The sequence below is a fragment of the Musca autumnalis genome, unplaced genomic scaffold, assembly GCF_047663935.1.
Source record: "Musca autumnalis isolate F117 unplaced genomic scaffold, ASM4766393v1 scaffold_1, whole genome shotgun sequence".
In the NCBI taxonomy this organism is placed as follows: domain Eukaryota; kingdom Metazoa; phylum Arthropoda; class Insecta; order Diptera; family Muscidae; genus Musca; species Musca autumnalis.
This window is the reverse complement of record NW_027411644.1, coordinates 329,037,791-329,064,327: the sequence shown is the minus strand read 5'-3', so window position 1 is coordinate 329,064,327 and position 26,537 is coordinate 329,037,791. Positions and strand designations below refer to the sequence as shown.

General features: G+C 39.6%; 1 protein-coding gene across 3 annotated transcripts in view; it reads right to left on the bottom strand.

The window, feature by feature from the left end:
* aus (argus) overlaps positions 1 to 10,251 on the bottom strand; it is a 157,040-nt gene extending 146,789 nt beyond the window's left edge. For all 3 annotated transcript variants that reach the window (XM_073963369.1, XM_073963368.1, XM_073963370.1), the window contains exon 1: positions 8,497 to 10,251. In XM_073963369.1, the coding sequence (XP_073819470.1) occupies positions 8,497 to 8,580 (84 nt within the window). In that variant the 5' untranslated portion in view covers positions 8,581 to 10,251. The remainder of the gene's footprint in view (positions 1 to 8,496) is intronic.
* Positions 10,252 to 26,537: the final 16,286 nt, after the last annotated feature.

The following is a 26,537-nucleotide window of genomic DNA, read 5'->3' as shown; positions in this document are numbered from 1 at the left end:
ACAGTTAATAAATTATGTCCTTCACTCATCATTTTACAATTTGTTTTAATTAAAATATAAACATGGGGTAGTAGAACATATGTCTGATGAGCTGCCCAACTAACTGTCAAGCCGGGCACATAAGTTGGTGGTTGTGTGGGATCGAATCTTCGGATTTCCTTGCAAAAAATCAGCGCATTCATTTATTCAGTTCAACTCCAACGAGAAATTATTTAAAACTAATATTAAAATGATATTCGTTCTAACAGCCAAAATTATAAATAACAAACCAAATGAGCCCGGCTGGGCTTTAAACCCATGTCCTCGAAAGACATATGAATTTGTTATCAAAACGTGCTGGCGTCCAAAGCGAAACTCGTAACTTCCAAAAGCTGCGCCATGAAAGCGTTTGTCATGGAAGTCATGCAGATTACATTTGAGAAATCAAATTACAGAAAAGCCACTCCCTCATGCGTTAATTCTGATGAATAAACATCGGATTTTGCATATTTTTATACCGTCAGCATTTATGCAAACGAGGGTATGTATATACACTTTCATACGGGCAAAATGTTCCTCATCGAAATAATGGTTTTAGACCCCAAGTATGTTTGGACGAAATGTGTTTCAGACAATTTGGAGTCGATTGAGCAATGTCCGTCCGTCTGTCTGTCTGTCTGGCACGATAACTCTCGAACGGAGCAACCGATTCGGTCCAAAATTTGGTTTTTGTAATATTTTTCCCAAACATAGTTTGAGTTCGATGATGGGTTATATCGGTCCACTCCTTCAGGTACCTCCCCCACAAAAGTTCGAAAATTTTCGGAAAATTTGTGCGCACGATAACTCTTGAAGGGAGTAACCGATTTGGTCCATACTTTGCACATCGTGAAATTTGTACCAGACTTAGAAAAGGTTCAATATGGAATCAATCGGTCCACTCCTTTGGGTAACTCCCACACAAAATTTCGGAAAAGTTCAGTTTAGGACCTGCTCTCGAATCCCTCTGATTTTTGTTGTAACAACTTGTATTCGCTGCCCCCCATACGACGGTACAAGTTTCATAAGGGGCAAGTCCATACTTCCTGAGAAAATTGCCTAAAAGGTGTAAAAAAAACCCTATGGCACCGTGTGTAGTGGTTGGAGCGCAAGATAAATCTAGAACAGAACTGTCAATTCGGTCCAAAATTTGGCCTTCGTAATATTTTGTCCAAACATAGTTTAAGTTTGAAGATAAACCATATCGGTCCACTTCTTCAGGTACCTCCCTCACAAAAGTTCAATAATGTTCGGAAAAATTATGCGCACGATAACTCTTGAAGGGAGTGACCGATGTAATCCATACTCTGCACATCCTAAGATATCTACCAGAAATAGATCAGGTTCGAATATGGACTATGTTTGTCTACTCCTTCTGGTGCCTTCCACACAAAATTTGGGATAAGTTCACTTTAAGACCTGCTCTCGAATCACTTTGATTTTTGCAGAAGCGATTTGCATTCGCTACCTCCATTACGACGGTAGAAGTTTTTTGAGGGGCAAGTCCATATTTCTTGGGAATACGTCCCGAAAGGTGTAAAAAACCCTATGTCACCATATGTGGCTCTCGAACTGTTCTACCGATTTGGTGCAACATTTGGTCTTCGTCATATTTCATCCAAACTTAGTTTCATGAGGCAATACCAGTCCCCAACTTCCGGTACTTCTCCCCAATATTTAAAAATTTCACTAAAATACAATCAATTTGGTCCAAACTTTGGATCTCCTAATATTTTGTCAAAATTTAGTTTAACTTCTAAAATGGCCCATATCGGTCCTCCCTAAGGGTACATCCCCCACAAATGTTCAACATTTGTGTTAATTCCTAATCCACATTTTTGTCGGCAAGTTCAAATGTTCAAAAAGGGCCGCAAAATTTTGATGAGACCCTAAATACATTCGATCTGTCCGTAGATGAAAGTTTCAATTCACATTGGCTGAGGGTATATCTCTGTCGGCAAAGCCGACTGACAATTTTTTACTTGTTCACTTGCAAAAAAATCTTCGATCATCCAGCTCAACTCCAACGATAAAGTTAATAAAAAATAAAATAAAAATCCTATGAGTCATTTAATCTCTATTACAAAGAGTAATGTTTACAAAACGAACTGACGAACTGAAATTAGCTGATCTCTACCAATAGCATGATTTCATTCCGGCGAAGGAAAATTTCGATTGGCTTTTTCAGAGTTTTTGAAATTATGAAAACGGGTATCCTCATTTAAATGAGAATTAATAATTTAATGTTTTTAACAACCCGAACTCAGAAATAAGTAGCATCTAGTTATCATCATTTGCAGAAATCATTGATATATGCTCCCTTTTTATGGTTTCACTTAAAGCATTTCATTAAATGTGGGTGTTTTACTTATAGACCCGATAAGCCTTTTCTAAATTGTAAAAGGGGTGATATTTTAATTTTAGTTTTCGCTATAAAAATATTCACATTTCTTCCTTTCTTCGTTCACATCACGCTTTTTTTCTAACTAAACTCTTTACTTTCTTTTTAAAGAGAGCGAGAGATTAATGTCAAATGCCATGTTTTTTCCTTCTCATTCTTCTTCTACAATATAATTAAAATTATGTAGAAATTAAAAAAAAAATCGCCTTTGGCAAAGATTTAGAAAAGTTTCCAACATGAACCAGGCCATGGGTATAACCTACAAGTTTAATATTGTCATAGTCAAGTTTACACTACAAAATTAAACAGGTCCCTCCCTCCCCCACCAAGAAATAGCGACAGCGGCAACAGCAGCAAGAACAAGAAAAAAAACAGTTTATGTAAACTTTGGTGAGTTGCAGGGGTGGGTGTGTGTGTATGACTGGCAATGGAGATGGGGGGAGTGTGTAAAAAAGGATTTTTAATAAAATGTATCCTTGAGCCACGAGTCAACAACATAAAAAAGTTCACGGCAGTCATAGTTCTGGACGTACGTATGCCAGCCTGCTTGTGTGTTGGAGAAATGCTGTTGTTGATGATGATGCTGCTACTGATGTTGGTAAAGGTGGTGATGCCACTAAGGATAACTGTGTGGGTGAATGTTGCAAAAAGAAATGACGGAAAAAAGCAAAAGAAACACAGCAACAACTTCTATTCAAACGACCTCATTTTTTTGAAGCTACTTGCCTCCTCTGTAACGGCTGTGTTGCTTTATTAAAATTTTTAATTTTGTTAGTCCAGGCCTCCAGAAAGTTAAACAGTTTCCAAAAATAACCATTAAATATTTAAATAAAATCAACATTGAATTCAACTTTTGTGAATTTGGAAAATACCCAAAGAAATCGGTAAAACGTTGGGCGGGAAGGCAAGTGATGAGCACCGAAATTCACAGATTTGTACATAACATTGGAAAAAGGGAATCGTTAAAGAGGAAAAAGAGATTCGTGTCCAAAAATGAGTACGTACATTGTTGTTGTTGTTTTGCTTTGTTATCCATTTTTGGCAAAAATTTTGTGCTCTTTTTGTTGTGAATGGTTGGATTTTTTTGGTTTGAAAGAACAACAACGAAGTGAGGAGAAAAGGAAGTGTGAGAGTGAATGCAAACTCTCTTAGTCTCTCATACGTACAAGAAAAACCGGGGAGAGTCCTTGATGCCGTTTCGTGAATTTTCCTATTAAAACTTATGGTAAACATTTTTTAATATCAAATTTGATTGAATTAGACTAATAGACTATCAGAAAAGTATTGAATTAATTTTCAAATCTTTAAAGCATGGCTAAATAAATCATTTGAGTCATCCAGTATTGTCACTAATGCGGAGTTTTACTTATATATGTACATAAATAATTGAGTAAATTTAAAAAAAAAAAATTGCAATAAGTTTAGTATATATACAAGTTTTCAAACTCAGGCTTTGTCTAGTAACACATCTAAATATGCCTGATGAGCTGGCTTAAACCACCAGCGAAACGATCGTAGCATACGAGTATTGGTTGGATCTGTGTGAACTTCGCTAGATATCACTTTTTCAATACAAAACTCCTTAGGTCATGATAAGCTCAATTAATTCAATTAAATAAAAAAATGATTGATGTCAAAAATGTATTTCAGTAATGAGGAGACGAGGTTTCAAACAAGCAGACATTTTTTGAACATCCTGCTGGAGAAGCTGCAAAATTCAATGGAAATGACAGTATAAGCAAAACAAAAATCATCATACATAGATTGAACTTCCAAAAAAAGTCCAAATAGAAACATCATAATCTAGAAATAAATAAAACGCATGGAAACTTATGCGGTTGTAAGCGATTTTATGTACCTTGGATAAGGTTGAAGATAATGATCTGATCTTGAATTGTATATATGTAGGCGCAAAATATATACATAACTATGTTAAATTACTATTAAAACAATGAGTGATCTTAAACATTTAACTGACAGATCCAACTCCGGCGAAGCTAATAAAGTTATATTTTTACATAAATAACGCCATTTTGTTTGGAGCATATTTGAAGAAAAACTGATACCTTCGATACAATGAGTATCTGCTATAAAAAGTGAAGTGGTCCTGAACTAGATTTAATAAAAACATTTCAGAAGAGTGGGCCTAAAAAATTCAACTGAACCCAGCTGATCAAATAAATTTAATTTTTTCTTCGGTGTCTTAAACCCATCAAAATTCAAAGTAATGTATCCTAGCTACCTTTTGGTTAACTAGTAAGCCAAAAAAATAATGGGTAATTTCTTTAAAATTATGCAAAGCAATACAGCTTGTGATTTTGGACCTAGGAACTTGCTGAAACAAAAACATACATATATTCAAAGCAATCATAAAAAAAGTCCGTGCGGAATTTGTTCTCTTTCACCACTTTCACATATTTATTTCCATATTTATGTTCAAAAAGGAAATATTTTAGTCGATTAGTCGGGAAGATTTCATAATTAAGCAATTCTATTAGTTTTCGACGTTTCAAAATATCGATTTTAAAAGAATTTCCCTTTTAAAATTATTTTCCGTGAAGAAAATTTCGAGGGGTATATTCATGATTGCCCTGATTTAGATCAAAAGTGTTGCGGAGGAGGCACCTAACGGAATGGACAGACATAGTTCACCCAATTGGTCACCGTAATATCTAGTTTTCGGAACATTATATCAGGAAGCATGGACTTGCCCACGAAAAGCAAAATATCGATGTAAACAGGACCACAAGGAGTTTATTCTGTAAACATTTTAAAAGGATCTTCGAACAGACCTTAAACTACACTTAAACAAAATTGTCGAACTTTTGTAAGAGAGGTACCCAAACGAGTGGCCTGATATGGCGCATTTTAGGGCATAAACTAAGGCCATGTTTATATTATAGCCTTTTGCAGGGTTAATCTTCCTTATGAGGATTTGTTTGACGTAAATGTAATGGAATTGACATTTAAAACCCATTAGGTTTGTTAAATCCGGTTATATATAAACGTACTATAAGTTTGAACAAAATATGACGAGATCTAAAATTTTTACCAAATATCGCCTTAAATTTTTAGCGATTTTTTTTTCAGTTTTCTTGGGAGTTCTTGATGGAGTGTACTTATAAGAACCATCTTCGAATTTTATCTAAGATTCGCAGAGATATTATGCAACATTTTATATCTTTCGGGTCATTTCCTAAACCAAGTAAGAAAGTATCGTCTATATGGTTTTTTTGAGTTTTTGGGCCAATTTCTCAGGAAGTATGGATTCGCCCCGAAAAAAAATTGTACTGTCCTAACTAGGGGTGCATATACAATATATTGCCAAAAATTTGAAAATGAAAATGATCCCAGACGAGTCCTTAAACTGCACTCTTCTTAAACTTTGTGTGAGAGGTACCCGAAAGAGTAACCCGATGTTGTCAATTTTCGGACATAATTCGAGGCTGTATGCTATAATACGATGTACAACGTTTGGACCAAATCAGTTTCTCCCTTCGAGGGTTATCTTACGTACTACCCAGTTTAGTTGGCGCCAAAAGGCTTTTTTGGAGCTTTTGGGCCATTATCTAAGGAAGTATGGATTTGCCCCCAAAAAAACAGGTCCCGCAAGAACAATTTTTTGGAAAAAAAAAATCAAAACAATCATAGATGAGCTGTTAAACTGCAATTTTCCTAAATTTGGTGTGGGAGGTAGCCGAAGGACTGGAACGATATAGTCCATATTCCAACCTAATACATGACTAGATGAAATCAGACGATGTACAAAGTTTCGACCAATCAGAAACTCCCTGCAAGAGTTATCTTGCAGGTTCTAAACTACACTTTTCGGCAAGGAGGTACTTGAAGTCCATATTCGAACATAATCTGTGTCTGGTGGAAATATTACGATGTGCAAGGTATGGACCAAATCGGTTACTCCTTTCGAGAGTAATGGTGTACACCACTTTTAGGAAATTTTCTCTTTAGCCTAAAGGCTGAGGGTATAACACAGAAAACACCATTGTGATCAGGACCAGGAGGACTAACTGCTATAAAAATGTAAAAACCTGGAACATGTCTCAAACAGCACTTTGAAATATTTGAACTTTTGATTTTGCAGTATTTGGCCCTCTATTTTCAGGAAGTGTAAACTTCAACACTTAAGCCCGATTTAAATTCGGTCGGACCAGTTAAAACTTATCGTATAGCTGGCTTCAATTTTGTCCAGTTTTCGCCCTACGTATTAGAGCATCGGCCAATGGTTCCTTATAAGCTATTAGGACATCGTCCGCATATACCAGTAACAAACGATCTCAAGGGGGGACATACCTGTCGCTAATATAAATATTATATAGCAGGGCCCCAGGATGGAAACTTGAGGCATACATGCTAATATTTGTCAGCACCACTTGAGAAGTATCACCCCTCGAAAAAGTTGACCACCAGTCTTCATAGATTCTCACTGAAGCCAAAGGACTGGAGCTTGTAGAAAATGCCTATTGTTGTAGCAGCATAGAAACCTACGTAGAAGCAAGGGCTTGCGTTGTGGAACGTCATGGATTAAAACCAAATTTGTAGGCCCTAAGAATCCGTCCAACTTCTAAGACTTGTCTTAATTGATTTTGTATAAAAATTTTCAATATTTTGCAAAAAAGTAACAGCAGAGAAATATGCCTGCAGCTATTACATTGTTAAGGATCCGCTCCTGATTTCGGGATAAGAACCACAGGAACATTTTCCGTGCTTTTGGGAAATAACAAAGACTGAGTCAGTGATTCAAAAGGATGGCCAGAAATTCGAACAATATACAACCCGCTCGCTTCACAGCTATATCATGTTTAATTCACGGGTCTGCGAGGAATATGCTAGTTTTACAAAACCACCCAGTTTCCATTGTGACCTATCAGGAACAATTCAACCTTTAGTTAGACAATCACGGCCAAACGATACCAAGGCATGTTATGTTAAATATTGCGAACTCTATAGTGACAGCTAGGGACTTTGCTTAAATTGATTTTCGGTAGGCATCAAAGCTCAAATATGACCAATTCGAGATATTTATTTGTACTAATGGCATGTTTCTCTAAGACGATTCCAATTGAAATTCGTTCGAATTGCTACCAAACTCCTGTTATTGTAGAAATTTTTTGTTGAATTTAAAACAAAAAAAAAATGAATCAAATATTAAAAAAAATAAGTTTTGTTGTTGGTTCGAACGAGTTTGAATTCGAATCGTCTTAGTGAAACAGACCATTAGTTATGTTTGGTTGTAACTTAATAAGAAATTTACACAGAGTATTTTCAGAAAAAATATTATTCTAGTTATTTTGTTTTATTTTTTAATCAACAACTGATGGTAACTCACTCGAATTCGTTCGATTTTAGAAACAACTATTTCAAATTTCCTTAGCATTTGGCCATCGAAACCAGAATTTCTTCCTCAGTCACTTATCCTAATTGTTTTTCATTAAGACCATGAAAATTATTTTATTCCACATTCACATTCAAGTCCTTTTCTTCTACTTCTTTTTGTCGAATTAACAACAAACATTTTGTTGGGATAATCAAATTTGAAACGGCAACACTGTTTCCTTTTTGCAAATATAATTCCAAACTCCACTCCCACTTACCACAACCATTATCCCTTTAGAGAAACAAAAACAAAAAGGAACACTGCCAGTCACCACCACCCCACTCCACTCCATTGCACCACCACCCCTGGCCTGGCCTAGTCAAGCAAATTCATGCTCTTCGTCACACAACAGATGCCAGATAACAAATAATTGTTTAAACATAATACTTGACGAACGATGAACATAACGATAATGCAAAGTACGAGGCCAGGCAAGGACACTTACGCACACGCATTTACACATTAAGTGAGTAAGTGTGTGTGGGTACGTGTGTGTGTGTGTGTGAGCCCGTGCCCGTGTGAGAGCATTCGATTCAGAGTAACTATGAATCAAATCAGAATTTTCGGGTATTGGTTGCTCAAAAAATCGGCAACATTATTGCAACACTTTACAACACTGGAGGAACACTGGTTACAAGACTGACTAACTGACTGACTGGCTATAAGGATAATATATACTTACTCGTTGTTGTTGATGATGTTGTTGTAGTTGTTGCTGCTGCTGCTGAGAATCCATACTCAATGAAAACTGCTCCTTCACAATCATTGGTAAATTTTGAAATATGAAAAATCTCTAGACGAGGAAGAGCAAAAAATCCAAACACAAAAATTGGAAATTCCGTACATGGAATGCAAATTTGTTAACAATCAGGGAATAACTCCATCAATTTTGGATCCACGCATTAACCACTTTACAAATTGAATTTCAATTGTTTTATTTTATAATTTTGAGAAAATATTTTTTGGGTTTTTTTGTTTTTCTTGCCGTCTTCAATGTTCTATGTTGGCCAACTAGTTCGCTGGCTGACTGGCTGGATAACTTCTTGGCTATGTGTTATGGCCTTTTGCAGCAGTAGTAGCCAGCCGACAAAAGGCAAGGTGTTTCCCTTTGCAAATGATGGATGTTGCTGCTGTTTATTGGGTGGTATGCTGCGCTGCTCCAAAGAGCCACTACGCATTCAACTCTCTGGCAAAAGGTCCGGTTTATGCTCCGGCAATTTGTGGCGCGGAGACGACTATTTGCTTCTTTCCAGTTTTGCTCTTTCTCTTCGAGCGTTCCGAATCAACTCTCTATGTGGTGTATTTTGGTGTTCGTCGGGATAGATGGTTGGATGGATGGATGGTTGCTTGGTTGGTATTATGAAGTACAACGAAGCCCGAAACCACAGGAATACTTGAAAGGCCGCGCGTTTGTTTTTGTCAGTGGTGTTCTTGTTGTTTTTGTTCCGACTGCCTCTGCTGCTCTCAATTCAACTTCAATCCAATTAAACCGTGACATGAGAATTGTTTCATTTGTATGAGTAGTAAAATGGGTTTAGATACAATTCAAAGATATCAAAGATACAAAATTTCCTCCTCACAACTTGTTTTTATAATTTTAATTTTTTTGTTTCGTTTTTTTAATTCATTCACCACACTTTACTTTTTTTAGAACAAAAACCATTAATTTAAGAACTTTTTTGTTTAATTTTAAAATTTGTAATTCATTTTATTCTCTTTTTGTGTTTCGAGATGCATTTGATTTCTTCTTCAATTAACCCGAGTTTTCGATGAGAAGGAAGCCAGAATCCCGTCGTTCGTTTCGTTTACTTTTCGTTATGGTTGGCGTGCTGCTGTTGTTGTTGTTGTGTTGTCGTTGGCCATAGGGAGGGCAGGCGAGCACCAGGGGTTTTTTAAGGGTACACAAAATTTTGCATTTATTTATTTTTTCACACTCGCTTACACACACACGCGTTCAAACATACATACACTACTTCTTTGTACATACATTACACGGCCGAAAAAGTGAAAAAATTGCACTTTAATTACACGAAAAACCAACAAAAATCAATTAAACATTTCCTCAGACAAACTAAATTTGCCCCGAAAGGTTCGGAGAATAGCAAAAGATGTTAAATATTTGCAAAATTTTTAAATAATTTCTTTGTTCCTTCAGCACAATTTTTTTTCTTATTGTCCTTAGGCAGCCTTTGTTCCTTTCAGAATTCTTTTTTATTCTTGGTAAATGATGCTTCACTATTTTTCCAATTTTATTTTACACAATATAAAAGTATTTTTCACTTTAATATTTTTTTTTTCTGTAATTTGTATGAAAAATGTGTGTTTTTTTGTTGAACAGATACGGTTTGATCAGTTGCTTGGCGTAGTTTTAAGGTTGCCGCTGTCTAAGTTCAATGTTTCAATGTCTACTAGTATCTGAGGAGTATCTGACGAGTGCAAGAAATTCAAATTTGTCTTTGCCTCAGTCTCAGTCAGTGGTGTGCCGCTCTCCACATTGGAAAGTTTGGCGCTTCCTCTCCCTTACTCTCTCCACATTTAGTTGTTCTCTCTGCTTCTCTTGGTTGTTGAAGTGGTAAATTCAATACAATGAAAATATTGTATCTCAAAGATACTTTCATTGGTGTGCAACAAAGATAGACAATACGTGGGGAGAGTATCTGAATGTTTTCATTCCATTCCGAATGTACAAACTCTTCTCTGAGTCTCTGGATTGTTTCCAATGTGTTGTGTTTTTGTTTGCAACTTCTTTGATTGGAATTTGAGAACTCTCTCGATTCGATTCCATTATCGATTACACTTCCAATTACAGTGTTGGACGATTGTTTTCATAGGAAAAGGTATAACAACAAGACAAGATGTTTAGCAATTGGATTCCGATATTGGTGCCCACTACACTTTTTTTCAGATGTAATTATTTAATTGTATGTCGTGAATTCTATTTGTAATTCTACCTTATATAAATGTGCCTTGGATCCGGGTAAATCTTTATAATCAGTTTGATTTTTACTTGAATTTTTTAGATTTACCTACAGCCTACCTACAGATTTACCTACCGTATGAACCGACAAAAATGTTGATTAGGATTAAAGATCAAAAGTTTTTCAGAGGAGGTACTTAAAGGGATGGACCGACATAGACCAAGGGATACCATAGGGGGTTTTTACACCCTTCTGCTGTTTTTAACCATCGTAATTGAGGCAGCGCATGGCAAAGCCCAGGATTTATCTTGGTCCCTCTTTCGTCTCAAGTGGACACTGACCTCCCCGTGGTGTCACCTGGGAACTGCCTTTAACACTCGTTAAAGGTAGAGAGCTAACATGTGCCGCGCGTTCACCCATAAGAACGTTAAAAATTTGGGTTTGGGCGTCGGGTTAGTAACCCTCCCCTAGAAAAAACAGCCTACTATGAAAAAACGAAAGAAAAGAAAAACAAACCCCTCTAAAGTTGACGAACCCCGCAAACGTTTTAAGGACCATGATATGCGAATCTGCACCTGGAATGTTCGCACTCTTTATAGAGAAGGTGCAGTCTTCGCATTGGCAGACGTACTTGAAAAGTACAAGGCCGATATTACTGCCATACAGGAAGTACGATGGATTGGGAAAGGCGTAACAACAACACCTAAAGGTGAAGCACTGTATTATAGCTGCCATGACGTAAAGCATGAGTTTGGTTGTGGATTCGTAGTTAGTCGGAGACTAAAACATCTGGTATCCAGCTTCACCCCAGTGAATGAAAGACTTGCTGCAATTCGAATAAAAGCTAAATTCTTCAACATCAGCTTTATTTGCGCTCATGCTCCCACTGAAGAAAAGGACGAACAGCCCAAAGATATATTTTACGAGCGCTTAGAAGAAACATATGACCGTTGCCCTGCCCATGACATTAAAATCATTCTAGGCGATTTTAATGCCAAAATTGGAAAGGAGAATATCTTTGGCCCAACAGTCGGGAAATTCAGGCTCCACAGTGAAACATCTGACAATGGTATGAGGCTGATAGAATTTGCAGCTGCAAAAAACATGGTAGTTAGCAGTACCAGATTTAATCATCTCGATATTCATAAGGGCACCTGGCTGTCTCCAGATCAGAAAACAAGAAACCAAATTGATCATGTTGTGATAGATGGAAGACATTCATCGAGCGTGTTGGATGTACGATCGTTCCGAGGCGCAAACATTGATTCGGACCACTACCTTGTTGCAGCAAAGGTACGCACCCGCTTAAACGTAGCAAACAAAGTACGAACAGACACAACACGAAAGTTAGACATCGGTAAGCTGCAATCACAACAGATAGCCACAGTGTATTCCACTCAACTGGCCCAACTGTTTAATCAAAGAACTCCTCTCCCGATAGCATATCAGGATAATGGCAAAACATTGCCCACTCCATGCAAACAGCCGCAAAATCAGTACTTGGATACCAGAGACCTCCACCAAGGAATCCATGATATAAACAGGAGTGTCGTGCTGCCACCGAAGAGAAAAATGCGGCATATAAGGCTACTTTACAATCCGTAGCAACGCGTAGCGCACGAGAGAGATACCGGGAGAAAAGGAGGGAGGAGAAACGTCTTTTCCGCAGGATAAAGAGAGAGATGGAAAAGCGGGAGTGTGAAAAAATCGAGATGTACAGGAGCCAGAATGAAGTCCGAAAATTCTACCAAAGAGTCAAGCATCAAACTGATGGCTTTGGTACAGGCACATCCTCCTGTAGAGACCAGCAAGGTAATTTGGAAACTGATACAGATAGTGTACTCAGGATATGGAAAGAACATTTTTCAAATCTGTTGGTATCCAATAGCAGCGAAGGCGACGAAGATACCACAGTCCCAATCCCAGAAGATGGTATTGAATGTATACCGCCCAGCCAAGATGAGGTAAAGACAGCAATAAATCGGCTGAAGAATAATAAGGCAGCAGGGGCCGATGGCTTACCAGCCGAGCTGTTCAAAACCGGAGGCGACACGCTGATAAGGTGTATTCATCAGCTAGTTAGCACCATCTGGCAGGAAGAACGAGTACCCGACGATTGGAACCTGAGTATCCTGTGCCCCGTCCACAAGAAGGGAGATAAGACTGTATGCTCTAACTATAGGGGCATAAGTCTACTCCCTATTGCCTACAAGATCGTGTCAGGGATATTGTGCGAACGACTAAAGCCTATGGTCAACGAGATAATTGGACCATACCAATGCGGCTTTAGACCTGGCAAGTCCACCATTGACCAGATATTTACCCTGCGGCAAATCCTAGAGAAGACCCAAGAGATGCATATCGACACCTACCACCTTTTTGTCGATTATAAAGCAGCCTTCGACAGCCCGCTGCGTTCAAAGGTATTCCAAGCCATGTCTGAATTTGATATTCCCGCAAAGCTCATCAGGCTTTGTAAAATGACTTTAACTGACACGAGGTCCTCAGTTAAAATAGGAAAGAACCTCTCCGAAGAGTTTGGTACCAAAAGGGGTTTCAGACAAGGAGACAGCCTTTCGTGTGACCTCTTCAACATCCTGTTGGAAAAGGTTATACGAGAGGCAAACGTCAAAAGAAGTGGCACAATCTACACCAATAGTCACATGTTACTTGCTTATGCTGATGATATAGACATCATGGGCCGATCAGTAAAAGAAGTAACTGATACCTTTATAAAGGTCGAAGGAGAATCTGCTAAAGTGGGTCTGGCGGTAAACGGTGAGAAGACCAAGTTGATGGTGTCGACGCGCAATGCGTCCATTGAGCTCGGAATGACTGTGGAAGTTGGTTCCTATAATATTGAGGTAGTAAAAGACTTCGTCTACATCGGCACCTCCGTAAACACAACAAACAACATCAGTTGTGAAATAAGAAGAAGAATTGTATTGGCCAACAGATGCTACTTTGGTATAAGTAAGCAGTTTAAAAACAAAGCCACATCTCGTCAAACAAAAATAACGCTCTACAAAACACTGATACTACCCTTGCTGATGTATGGCTCCGAAGCCTGGGTACTTGCGCAAGCAGACATGGCAGTGCTTGGTGTGTTTGAGAGAAAAATTCTTCGAAAGATCTACGGACCAATCTGCGTTGACGGTGAATATCGACGTCGCATGAACCACGAGCTGTATCTGCTATACAACGACATCAATATAGTTAAACGTATCGAGATGCAGCGATTGCGTTGGCTAGGCCATATCATAAGAATGAGCGATGATGAACCCGCTAAAAAGGCGTATGAATACATGCCACATGGCGGTGCACTCAGAATTGGCAGGCCAAGGAATAGATGGCGCAAACAAGTGGATGATGAGATGAAAAGGCGCGGTATTCCAGAGTGCGAAGCAACAAATAGAGAGGAATGGAGATCTCTTCTTAGTTCGGCCTATAGAACAAATGTTCTGTAATGGGCCAGCTAAGTAAGTAAGTAATTGAGGCAGCGAATGCATGTTGCTTCAATAAAAATCAAAGTGATTTGATATCAGGTCTTAAAGTGAACTTACCCGAAATTTTGTGTGGGAGGTACCGGATGGAATAGACAAATATAGTCCATATTCGAACCTGATCTATATCTGGTAGATATATTAGGATGTGTAAATTATGGACCAAATCGGCCACTCCCTTCAAGAGTTATGGTGCGCACATTTTTTCCGAACATTTTTGACCTTTTGAGGGGGAGGTACCTGTAGGAGTGGACCGATATGGCTTATCTTCCAACTTAAACTAAGATTGAACACAATATTACGAAGGCCGGAATCTGCAAATCCGTTCGAGAATTATCTTACGCTCCAACCACTACACCTGTAGTGGGATTCTGTAACTCATTTTTGCTGTTACCGACAAAAATCGGTAAAATTAAATCGCAAAATTATGACTAAAAACATAAAGAAAAGTTGGCATCACTGTCCGTGTCGGTAGAGGCTAGCGACTACTTTTTATTCATCGTTAACTTACCGAAAAATTTCGTTAAGCATCGAAATTATAAGCATTTTAATTTTACCGACAATTATCGATAACAGCAAAAATGAGTTACAGAATCCCACTATTGGTATTAAGTCTGGCAGAAATTTCACGATGTGTAAAGTATGGACCAAATCGGTTACTCCCTTTTAAGAGTTATCGTGCGCACAAATTTTCCGAACATTTTCGAACTTTTGTGGGGCAGGTGCCGGAAGGATTAGACCGATATAATCCATCTTCGGACTTGAACTAAGTTTGGACAAAATATTACGAAAGCCAAGTTTTGGCCGAATCGGTTGATCCGTTCGAGGGGTTATCGTGCGCCCCAGCCAGCCATACAGACAAACGTGGCTAAATCAACTCCAAATTTTTTGAAACGGATTTCGTCCAAACACACTTGGGGCCTAAAACAACTATGAGACACATTTTGCCCGTATGAAAGTGTAAATACCCTCGTTAGCGTAAATGCTGAGGATATAAAAAGGGCGGTCATGGAAACGGGTTTTCGTGGATTCAAGTGGATAAGAATACCATTATCAGCTGCTACCTTACTCCAATCAAAAGAAATTAGAGAAAATGGATGATTTTGAAATATCCCTTCTGGCGCTGTCGAATGGAGGATATTGACAACAGACCTTAAATATAATCGGATCCGGATATGCTCGCTCAATTGGGTGCAACTATTGTTAACAGTGGAAGCCTTTTAGACGGACTGGGTACAAAGGTACCATCCCAGATATAACTTTTGCCTCTGATGAATTACTTTATAAAGTGAAAGAATGGGAAGATTTGAAAAAAGAATGAGAAGTTTGAAAATATAAGCGACATTGTCATACCTCCATACCTACAAAGCAATCCCTAAAATATTTGGCATAGAGATTGGACTCAACCACTAAAGCTGCGAAAATGATGTAAATTCATGGCAAATATTGGTGACCCTTCAAATTATCATAGAAGCGAACAACAGCATACTGGGTAAAATCAGCCTACGGCACAGTATGCACAAAAGCTTTACTTGCTATAGGTGGAATGATTCCTTTTCGATCCGTAGGAAATTGAGGGGTATAAGATTGTTATCGCCAAGCGGCAAAACGTACCATAAACAGAATTCCAATCCGGCGATGGCCTATTTTTTTTTTTTTTTTTGTAAGGGATTGGCCCCAGGAAACATCACCTCGGGCAGGGGCGTCACTCCTGCAAAGCTGAACAATATCTGCGATCTTCAGAGTTGTGATGGATACAATGTTCTTTGCTTAGATCGTACGAGCAGTTGGGGTAGGGGACTTGCAATCCTATTACACCAGTTGGTGCAGTACAGACCTATCTCGATTGAGCTTGACTCTAGTGACCCATACTTGGAGTGTATGGGGGTAGCTGTAAAGTGGGACAACCGAGAACTGATAAATGTGTATATAACGCCGATAAATAGCTGTGTCCCGCGTTATCAGGTATCTGATCGCTGTTGTAAGGCTATAACCGGCTGGTCCTAAGGGATTTCAATGCTCATCATCAACCATAGGAAGGCCAATTGGCAAGAATTCAGAGAATTCACCAACTAACGCTTCAGAGAACTGCCCGATCCCTCTGATTTTCGGGTAGCAGAGAGGAATTTCCGAGACATCATCACTGCTGCAGCCGCACGCCATATTCCTGCTGGTAGAATACCTAAGTTCTCAGCAAAGGCTATGGGATTAGCTAATGAGCTTGATGAGCTTCCCCTACGAACCCTAGCGACCCCAAAATCAGAGAATTGACAATTGAAGTCAATAGTTTAGTCGGGGAACAGAAACGGAAAAAGTGGCTAGAGCATATCGTCACCATAAATGCCCGAAGACGTAACCGACATGAGAATCGAAATTCGTTTTTTGACGTAATCTGATACATAAAGCTAAAACACATGCTCTGGCAAATTTTCAAGCTTCTACGTTTAAAAACAACGACGCTATTCAAGAAATGGCATTTCGGAAAATGGGAGGATCTCAAAACTAAGCACTTCAGCGGTTTTGGTTTCACTACCAATTCCCCTTCGTATATGATCGATAATATCCCATATACTCGCCTTCATAAGATTAATATTCCATAAAACAGTTTTTAATGTTATACCGTTTTTTGCTTCTCCTGTAAAGTTTTGGTTTTGTGGGTTACGTCTTCGGTAGTAATAAATCGTTGTCAACGGTTGAGGCGTTATGGAACCCTAGTAAAAAGGATGATAGAACATCTGTCATGTTTAACGGTTATGTTTTACGGTTATAATAGATACGAAGAGGAGCGCGGTCTACCCAAGAACCCCGATAACGACCGGGCGATCGTTTGCGATCTCTTTCAGCCGCAAAGGAAGCAACACAATTTACGATGTTTGTTATCCGAAGCGAAAATCATCCAAAGCGGTTCGGACGAAATTTCAATGGTGATGCTGAAACAGCTGGATGACCCAGGAGATCCCGAATCCTTGCAAATGATCAGGTTGGTCCCGTTGCTGAAACCTGGCAAGGATGCCATCAAAGGTCAATCGTACAGGCCGATCTCACTTTTGTTACCTGTAGCAAAGATACTCCAGGCGTTACTCCGCATCTATACGGCTTCCGGAAGCAGCATAGTACCACAACAGCACTGCAAACCATAGAATACTACTCTGCGGCCTGGTTTGAAACTTTTGGCCACCAACTATGTAAACTAGAAAATCAAACCCCGTTGATATCCCGGAACAGTTTAACCTCTACCTTCCTACAGGTCGATGGTTCAATAATTCCGTCCAAAAACTATCCCAAGTATCTAGGGGTCACATTCGATAGAATGTATGTCCGCGCATGACACAGCTATCTGCTATACGATGAGAAGCAGGAACAAGGTCCTGAAATCCTTAGCCGTCATTACTTGGGGACAGATAAAGAAACCTTATTAACCACATACAACGGGATAGGTCGGTCTGCGGTACGCTATGTGGCGCCAGTATGGATTGTCAACGCAATGGAAACCTGCCAGAATGCAGCCCTAGAACAGCAACTGGATGTCTCCTCATATTCTCAGTGGATAATTTGCATGAGGAGTCTAAGATCTTTCCGGTGCGTCGACACAACAGAATATTGTCGATGCAATATTTGCTTCGGTGCTTGCCTATAGCATCCATCCAAACCACCACATAATGCATAGGTACCCCCCACCCAGGCATGTCAGGAAAGATATTCATGATCTAGAGAGGTAGGTGCAAAGATACAAAGGAGAATCGCCAGATCAACAAGCTTATTAGGCAGATTTGAGTGATACTCAGTGATATGCAGTAGCCGAGGCTGTCCTCGGAGATCATCCACCATCCGAGACAGCGGAAGAACAACAGCTAGACAACGGAGAGTTGTTATGGCGCAACTAAGATCTAGTTCGTGTATGATGGCACAACGCGCAACATCTTGCCATACAACACCAGTCCGCATGATACTGCCTAGCCAAACCAACTCACCTAACTACACTCGCACTATGGAACAATCCTCTCCATGTGGCATCCTTTCTGAACATGGAGTTAGAGGCGGAACCGAATCAATATAGTAAAGACATACACATACATACAGAATTCGCCGGGGATGTTAGATAAGAAATAGTAGTAAGATGAAAATAGTGGTAAATGGAGTCACAAGATAATCCCAGACTTATAAAGCTGATATAACAAAAAACCTGGCGAAGTCGGCTGTAATATAACCCAGATGATAACAGATCTCCGGGGGTTCTTAGATCCTTTATTGTGGCACTTACTGAGGACCCTTTGTTTTGCTTTCCGTTGCATTCTCAATTATATTTTGTACCTTTTTACAGTGGTTTCCAATTGCAGCGACTACACTGGAGTAATATGGTATAAGGTATGCGATTTCATATACACATAACGAATCGCTTGATTCAAGCCAGACATGTACTTCTTGCGCTTGGTTGCTGCGCCGCTTACCGAAAAATACCTAAACCTTAGCTATGGTTTATACAATAAAGGTCCAAACCTATATTTTTCCACGGAAAATTGACATGCAAATAATTTTCCCCCAAAATAAAAGTTGTCTTATCTTAAGACTACAACAACATGTCACTTTGATGTAAAGTGACAAATGAAATTGTCACGCCATTTATTTAATTATTTTCAACATTCGAGGAGAATATGCCAAGTATTACCTCCAGCAAAAGAGATTACCAACGAATTATCAAAGTAGTTTGTTAAAACGCTTACTTGTTCTCCCTGCGTCCCCGTAAGACAGACGACAAAACAGACAGACAATTGTAGCTTATTTTTATCTGGAATGTTAAATCTGCTTCCATTTTCCAAACAGCATTCAGCATTTGCTGCTGTAGAGATAGATGATGCTTGCTGCTGCTGATGCCAATCCTCTGATGTTCATATGGAAAACATTTTGCCAGAGCATTATTTATGCCCTCAGGAGCATGATGACAATCATCATGCATTTGATTACTGAAGTTTGTTGTTGTTGCTGCTGTTGTTGGTCAACAAAAACAAAAAAACCAAGAGAGTTATGGGGATGAGGGGATTCAACGGGTGACCAAAGTGACATATACTACTACGTTATAAACCGGACCCCAAACGAATAACAGCAAATGGATGGCCTTAGGCGGCAAGTTGATGGTCGTCTTATGCACACAGCCAGTGCACACACAAACAACAACAGCAAGAAGACGAACCCAAAACCAACAAAGATGACTCCAACCATGCATTGCTTGATGGCTGGTTTGCTGACCGGCTGGATGGTTAGCTAGCTAAAAGAAAAGACTCCAACCATGAACGATTACCGATTTACATTGGAAAAACTATCAGACATGGAGAGGAGCACTGCAGAAAGGTAGACAAGCAGCCGTACAACGAAATGAATTTATGATTTAACAACCTGACCAGCCGGCTGTCCATGCTGCTTGCTACCAATGCCAACCGACCGGCCAGTTGATGACATTTCAGAGAGGCACATAGAACACATCTAAAGATTCACCTATTGTAGGCAATTTTTTAACTGTCATCTTTTTCTGCTGTTGTTGGTTTGTTGCATCAGCAACCACATTCCATGTGGATCAAAGCTCCAATCTGGCTTGTTTCGCTGCCTGTGAGAGCGTGTGTATTAAACACAAAGGCGCCCTAAAAACAACAAAACGTATGGCGGGGGAAAGATACAAAACCAAGGGCCCTCAGCAGAGCTGCCGCTATCGATTTCATTTTTTTTAATAATGGATACAAAAATGACCAAATTACAAATAGCATCCAACAGGGCCTAACGGTGGATTCCTATGAATATCATGAACAATGAATGATTTTTTTAATTAAAATTACATTTGTTGTTAAAAACACCCCAAAACGGCAACACCCTTTTGTTAGTTAGCCGGCCACGGGTTCTGTTGCTTGTTGGTCAGTCAACAAAAGTCCAAGCGAATGCATTTACAAACATTTCCAGCAGCAATAAAGCCACTGACCGACCGATTCTAACAACTTCTGGTTAATTTCTCATATCTAGGTGTTTATTTGTGTACATGCGTCTGTTTGTGTGTGTGTGTTTGTTTGAAACCAACAGTCATTAGAATCATAAAATTTGAAAATTACAGTTGGAATCCGTTGTCGGCTGTTTGTTGTTTTTATTTGTTTTAATTCACGCAATTTCACTTTTTCACTTTGATTTCTCTCCATTTTAGTTTTCCTGGGAATGAAGCCCCTTTGGGCTGAGAAATCGACTCAAACCACAGAAATTCAACGACAACAACAACAAAACAGCGACAACAAAGGCAAATAATGGCGGCAATAAAAATAAAGAATGCCGCTAAAGCCCAGTTCAAGGCAACACAACAACTGGTGTGAGCGAAGAAGACCAGAGAAGGTGGCTGGGGAGTTTTCTAGTAATTCGAGAATAGCATTCAAATAGTAGACTTGTATGAGTCAAATGGACAACAGTAACACCACCAACCATTATCGTCATCATAATCGGCAACAGCATAACCATAAACATCATCAACGCGTTCCGAACGAATCATTTGCGATGATCATCAGCGTAATCGTCATCGTCTTTGCAAACAATTTTATTTTAATTGTGTATGGGTGTATGTATTTGTGTTTGTTTAAGACAAATAATACCCCACCGCACATCAGCCTAGCCTGCCAGTCGGCTGGCATCCAACCAAAGACACAACAACAAACCGCAACACAGTATCGGAGAGTATTTGGTTTCGTATTATTTTTTGTTGTATTCTTCTGTTGTCCTTTTGTACTTTGTAAACTTTCGCCTGCTTTGTGTTTCGTATTTACTGTCGTGTGCTCTGAAACTCTTGCCGTGTGCTTCTTTGTGCCAGTGTTTGTGTGTGTGTGAATGGGAGCGAGTGCCTTTGTGACATCTTGTAATTTTTCTTTTATTTTGAAATTCATTCATTTCAATTTCAGACAATTTGACAGTCGGCCTTCTGAAATTTACACTGTACATCATTTATAAATACAAACAAATAGGCAGGCCCATAAACACACTTCCATCCCCCACCCACTCTCTGCTTATTTTTGTGTGTCCACAAAGAAATTATAAATAAATCTGTCTGTGTGCCATTTGACCGCCCCTTATTAACTTTGTCCATTCCTTCCTTACAGTTGTTGTTGGGTTGTTTTTTTTCGACAATTTTGGTTTGACTTTTTTGTGCTTAGCTCCAATACAAAGTGGCAGAGGCAATGACAAGGAATAAATGTCATTCCTTCTGCCAGCGTTGTTGGAACAGCTCTGCTGAAGTCAAAAGTTGGGGATATCAGCATCAGCAAATTTATTGCATATTGATTTTATGTTACACTGCTGATAAATTCCTACGGTTTCATTTAGCGTATGGATTTTTCGAAGAGAGGTACAGAATAACCTTTAAAGATTTAATGAATTGAGCCAGGATATTGCTTCTGGTGTAAGGTCATGTTTATATTATAGCCTTCTTTATAAGGATTTATTTGAAAGATAAGCAATGGAATTGACATTTGAAACCCAGTGGGTTTGTTATATCAGTAGGTGACGTAGGGGATGGAAGATACCAAGAAACGGTCCTGACCGGCTTTAACATGGCAAAGCCCAGGATTTATGTTAATCCCTCTTTCATCTCAAGTGGACACTGACCTCCCCGTGGTGTCACCTGGGGAACTGCCTTTAACACCCGTTAAAGATAGTGAGCTAACATGTGCCGCGCGTTCAGAACGTTAAAAACTTGGGTTTGGGCGTCGGGTTAATAACCCTCCCCTAGAAAAAACAGCCTACTATGAAAAAACGAAAGAAAAGAAAAATAAACCCCTCTAAAGTTGACGAATCCCGCAAACGTTTTAAGGACCATGATCTGCGAATCTGCACCTGGAATGTTCCCACTCTTTATAGAGAAGGTGCAGTTTACGCATCGGCAGATGTACTTGAAAAGTACAAGGCCGACGTTACTGCCATACAGGAAATACAATGGATTCGGAAAATCGTCGCAACAACACCACCTAAACCGGACGCACTGTATTATAGCTGTCATGACACAAAGCATGAGTTTGGTTGCGGATTTGTAGTTGGTCGGAGGTTAAAACATCTGGTCTCCAGCTTCACCCCAGTGAATTAAAGACACGCTGCAATTCGAATAAAAGCTAAATTCTTCAACATCAGCTTTATTTGCGCTCATGCTCCCACTGAAGACAAGGACGAACAGACCAAAGATATATTTTACGAGTGCTTAGAAGAAACTTATGACCGTTGCCCTGCCCATGACATTAAAATTGTTCTAGGCGATTTTAATGCCAAAATTGGAAAGGAGAATATCTTTGGACAAACAGTCGGGAAATTCAGTCTACATAGTGAAACATCTGACAATGGTATGAGGCTGATAGACTTTGCAGCTGCAAGAAACATGGTAGTTAGCAGTACCAGATTTAAGCATCTCGATATTCATATGGGCACCTAGCTGTCGCCAGATCAAAGAACAAGAAATCAAATTGACCACGTTGTGATCGATGGAAGACATGCATCAAGCGTGTTGGATGTACGTTCGTTCCGAGATGCAAACATAGACTCGGGCCACTACCTTGTTGCAGCAAAGGTACGTACCAGATTAAACTTAGCAAACAAAGTGCGAACAGACACAACACGGAAGTTGGACATCGGTAAGCTGCAATCACAACAGATAGCCACAGCATATTCCACTCAACTAGCCCAATTGCTTAATCAAAGCACTCCTCATCCCGATAACATATCAGCGCTATGGCAAAGTATTGCCCACTCCATGCAAACAGCCGCAAAATCCATACTTGGATACCAGAGACCTCCACCAAGGAATCAATGGTATGATCAGGAGTGTCGTGCTGCTACCGAAGAGAAAAATGCGGCATATAGGGCTACTTTACAATCCGTAGCAACGCGTAGCGCACGAGAGAGGAGAAACGTCTTTTCCGCAGGAAAAAGAGAGAGATGGAAAAGCGGGAGTGTGAAAAAATCGAGATGTACAGGAGCCAGAATAAAGTCCGAAAGTTCTACCAAAGAGTAAAACATCAAACCGATGGCTTTGGTACAGACACATCCTCCTGTAGAGACCAGCAAGGTAATCTGGTAACTGATACAGATAGTGTGCTCAGGATATGGAAAGAGCATTTTTCAAACCTGTTGGTATCCAGCAAAGACGACGAAGATACAACAGATCCAATCCCAGAAGATGGTATTGAATGTATACCGCCCAGACAAGATGAGGTAAAGACAGCAATAAACCGGCTGAAGAATAATAAGGCAGAAGGAGCCGATGGCTTACCAGCCGAGCTGTTCAAAACCGGAGGCGACACGCTGATAAGGTGTATTCGTCAGCTAGTTAGCACCATCCGGCAGGAAGAACGAGTACCCGACGATTGGAACCTGAGTATCCTGCGCCCCGTCCATAAGAAAGGAGATAAGACTGTATGCTCTAACTATAGGGGCATAAGTCTACTCCCGATTGCCTACAAGATCGTATCAGGGATATTGTGCGAACGACTAAAGCCTATGGTCAACGAGATAATTGGGCCATTCCAACGCGGCTTTAGACCTGGCAAGTCCACCATTGACCAGATATTTACTCTGCGGCAAATCCTGGAGAAGATTATAGAGCAGTCTTCGACAGCCCACTACGTTGAAAGGTATTCCAGGCCATGTCTGAATTTGGTATCCCCGCAAAGCTCATTCGGCTTTGTAAAATGACTTTAACTGACACGATATCCTCAGTTAAAACAGGAAAGAACATCTCCGAAGAATTTTGTACCAAAAGAGGTTTCAGGCAAGGAGACAGCCTTTCGTGTGATCTCTTCAACATCCTGCTAGAAAAGGTTATTCGAGAGTCAAACTTCAAAAGAAGTGACACAATCTACACCAATAGACACGTGTTACTTGCTTATGCTGATGATATAGACATCATGGGACGATCAGTAAAAGAAGTAACCGATACCTTCACGAAGATCGAAGGAGAATCTGCTAAATTGGGTCTGGCGGTAAACGGCGAGAAGACCAAGCTGATGGTGTCGACGCGCAATGCGTCCATTGAGATCGGACCAACTGTTGAAGTTGGTTCCTATAATTTTGAGGTAGTAAAAGACTTTGTATTCCTCGGTACCGCCGTAAACACAACAAACGACATCAGTTGTGAAATAAAAAGAAGAATTGTATTGTCCAACAGATGCTACTTTGGCTTAAGTAAGCACTTTAAAAACAAAGCCACAACTCGTCAAACAAAAATAACGATTTACAAAACACTGATAATACCCCTGCTGATGTATGGTTCCGAAGCCTGGGTACTTGCTCAAGCAGATAAGGCAGCGCTTGGCGCGTTTGAGAGAAAAATTCTTGGAAAGATCTACGGACCGATCTGCGTTGACGGTGAATATCGACGTCGTATGTACCACGAGCTGTATCTGCTATACAACGACATCAATATAGTTAAACGTATCGAGATACAGCGATTACGTTGCTAGGCCATATACATAATAAGAATGAGCGATGATGAAACCGCTAAAAAGGCGTATAAATTCGAGCCACATTGCGGTGCACGCAGAATTGGCAGGCCAAAGAATAGATGGCGCAAACAAGTGGATGATGATATGACAAGGCGCGGTATTCCAGAAAGCGAAGCACTAAACAGAGAGAATTGGAGATCTTATCTTAGTTCGGTCTACGGAACAAATGTTCTGTAATGGGCCAGCTAAACAAGTAAGTAAGTACTATAATAGATTGGAGTTCCTCAATGCGTCCTGGAAATTAAAGGATAGAGCAGAATGTGTTCTATAGTCTGGGAAGAGTCACCACATATACAGCTTGTGTCATTAGGGTGGACCATATTTTTCGGGAAGGTTGAATTTTATTGTCATGTTATCAGGGTCGAATAGAGGACTGCTAGGCTGCAATCGACCACGTCGACCATTAGTTAAAATCACCTTTAATGTCTTGATAGTTTAGCCACGATCCATAGTTTATCAATTGGTCAGCCTTTGAGACGACCAAATGTGTCTCGTCGAAATAATGGGCTTAAACCCCAAGTATGTTTGGATGCAATCTGTTTCAGACAATTTTTCTGGTGGTGCGTACGATAACTCTCGAACTGATCATCCGATTTGGTGTCTTCGGGTACCTACCCCACAAAAGTTCAACATTTTTCTGTAAAATGGTGTGAACGATAACACTCGAACGGAGTAATCAATTTGGTGTAAACTATGCATATTGTATTAATGCTTTCAGATATGTATATATATTATTCCTTTCGAATATGGACTATATAGGTCCACACCTTCGGGACCGAAGTTTAAGGGCTCCTCTCAGATCGATTTGATTTTTTTCAGCAGGTCATCCTTGCGGTCCCTTTTATGACGGTAATTTTTTTTTACTTCCTAAGATAATGGTCTTAAAACTCCAAGAAACCCTGACGGCAACAACAAAAATGGCAAATCTGCAAGATAACTCTCACAGGGAGTTTCAGATTGGTCCAAAATTTGTACGTCCCACAAAAAGTGGCAAAAGTGCAGTTTGAGGACCCCTATTACAATGGTACAATTTTTTCCAGAGTAAGTTCATACTTCCTGAGATAATGACCAAAAAGCTCCACAAACCCTGCCCAACTAAAATGGTTAGTGTGCAAGACAACTCCCAAACTTTTTCAAAAATTTCAAAAATTGGCTTACTAAAATGTTTTGATTTGGTATAGCCCCACAGTGCGGTACATAAAGATTCTATCTATTTTGAAGCAAACTCGTGATACAAAATCAATGTATTTTAATAAGGCATAATCATTGAGTTAGCTTTTTTTTCAGAGTCTGAGGATATATCTCCGTCAGCACAGCTCACTGATATTTTCTTACTTGTTTTCTCTTTATATATGGAGGTTGGATATTACCCAACATTGGTAATCAATCTGTCGGCGTGACCACATTAAAGGTATGGACTATACAACCATATCGGAGAGTTATATTCAGCTCTCGGGTACACCAGAGTCAGCGCCGACGTACGAAGGCAGCTGGTGGATGCTCTTCAATTTGTTCCCTCCAGTTTCTGGATTAAATTGTTCCTTGTCATGAATTTTTTGTCAGATTTTATTAGGCGCTGTTTGAGAGGAACAAATTGGGTTTATGCAGGACCTTCCGGTTTTTTGTACTTTCAAGGCCCATATATCTGGAAGTAAGGACTTCCCCAGATAAGAAATATACGTATACAGTCTGTCGCAAAAGTTAGTATACACCGTTGAAACCAAAATGTATTAGGGATAAATATCACTATAACTTATCGAAAACAACAAACAATTAGTTTTAGTTGATAGACAAGAA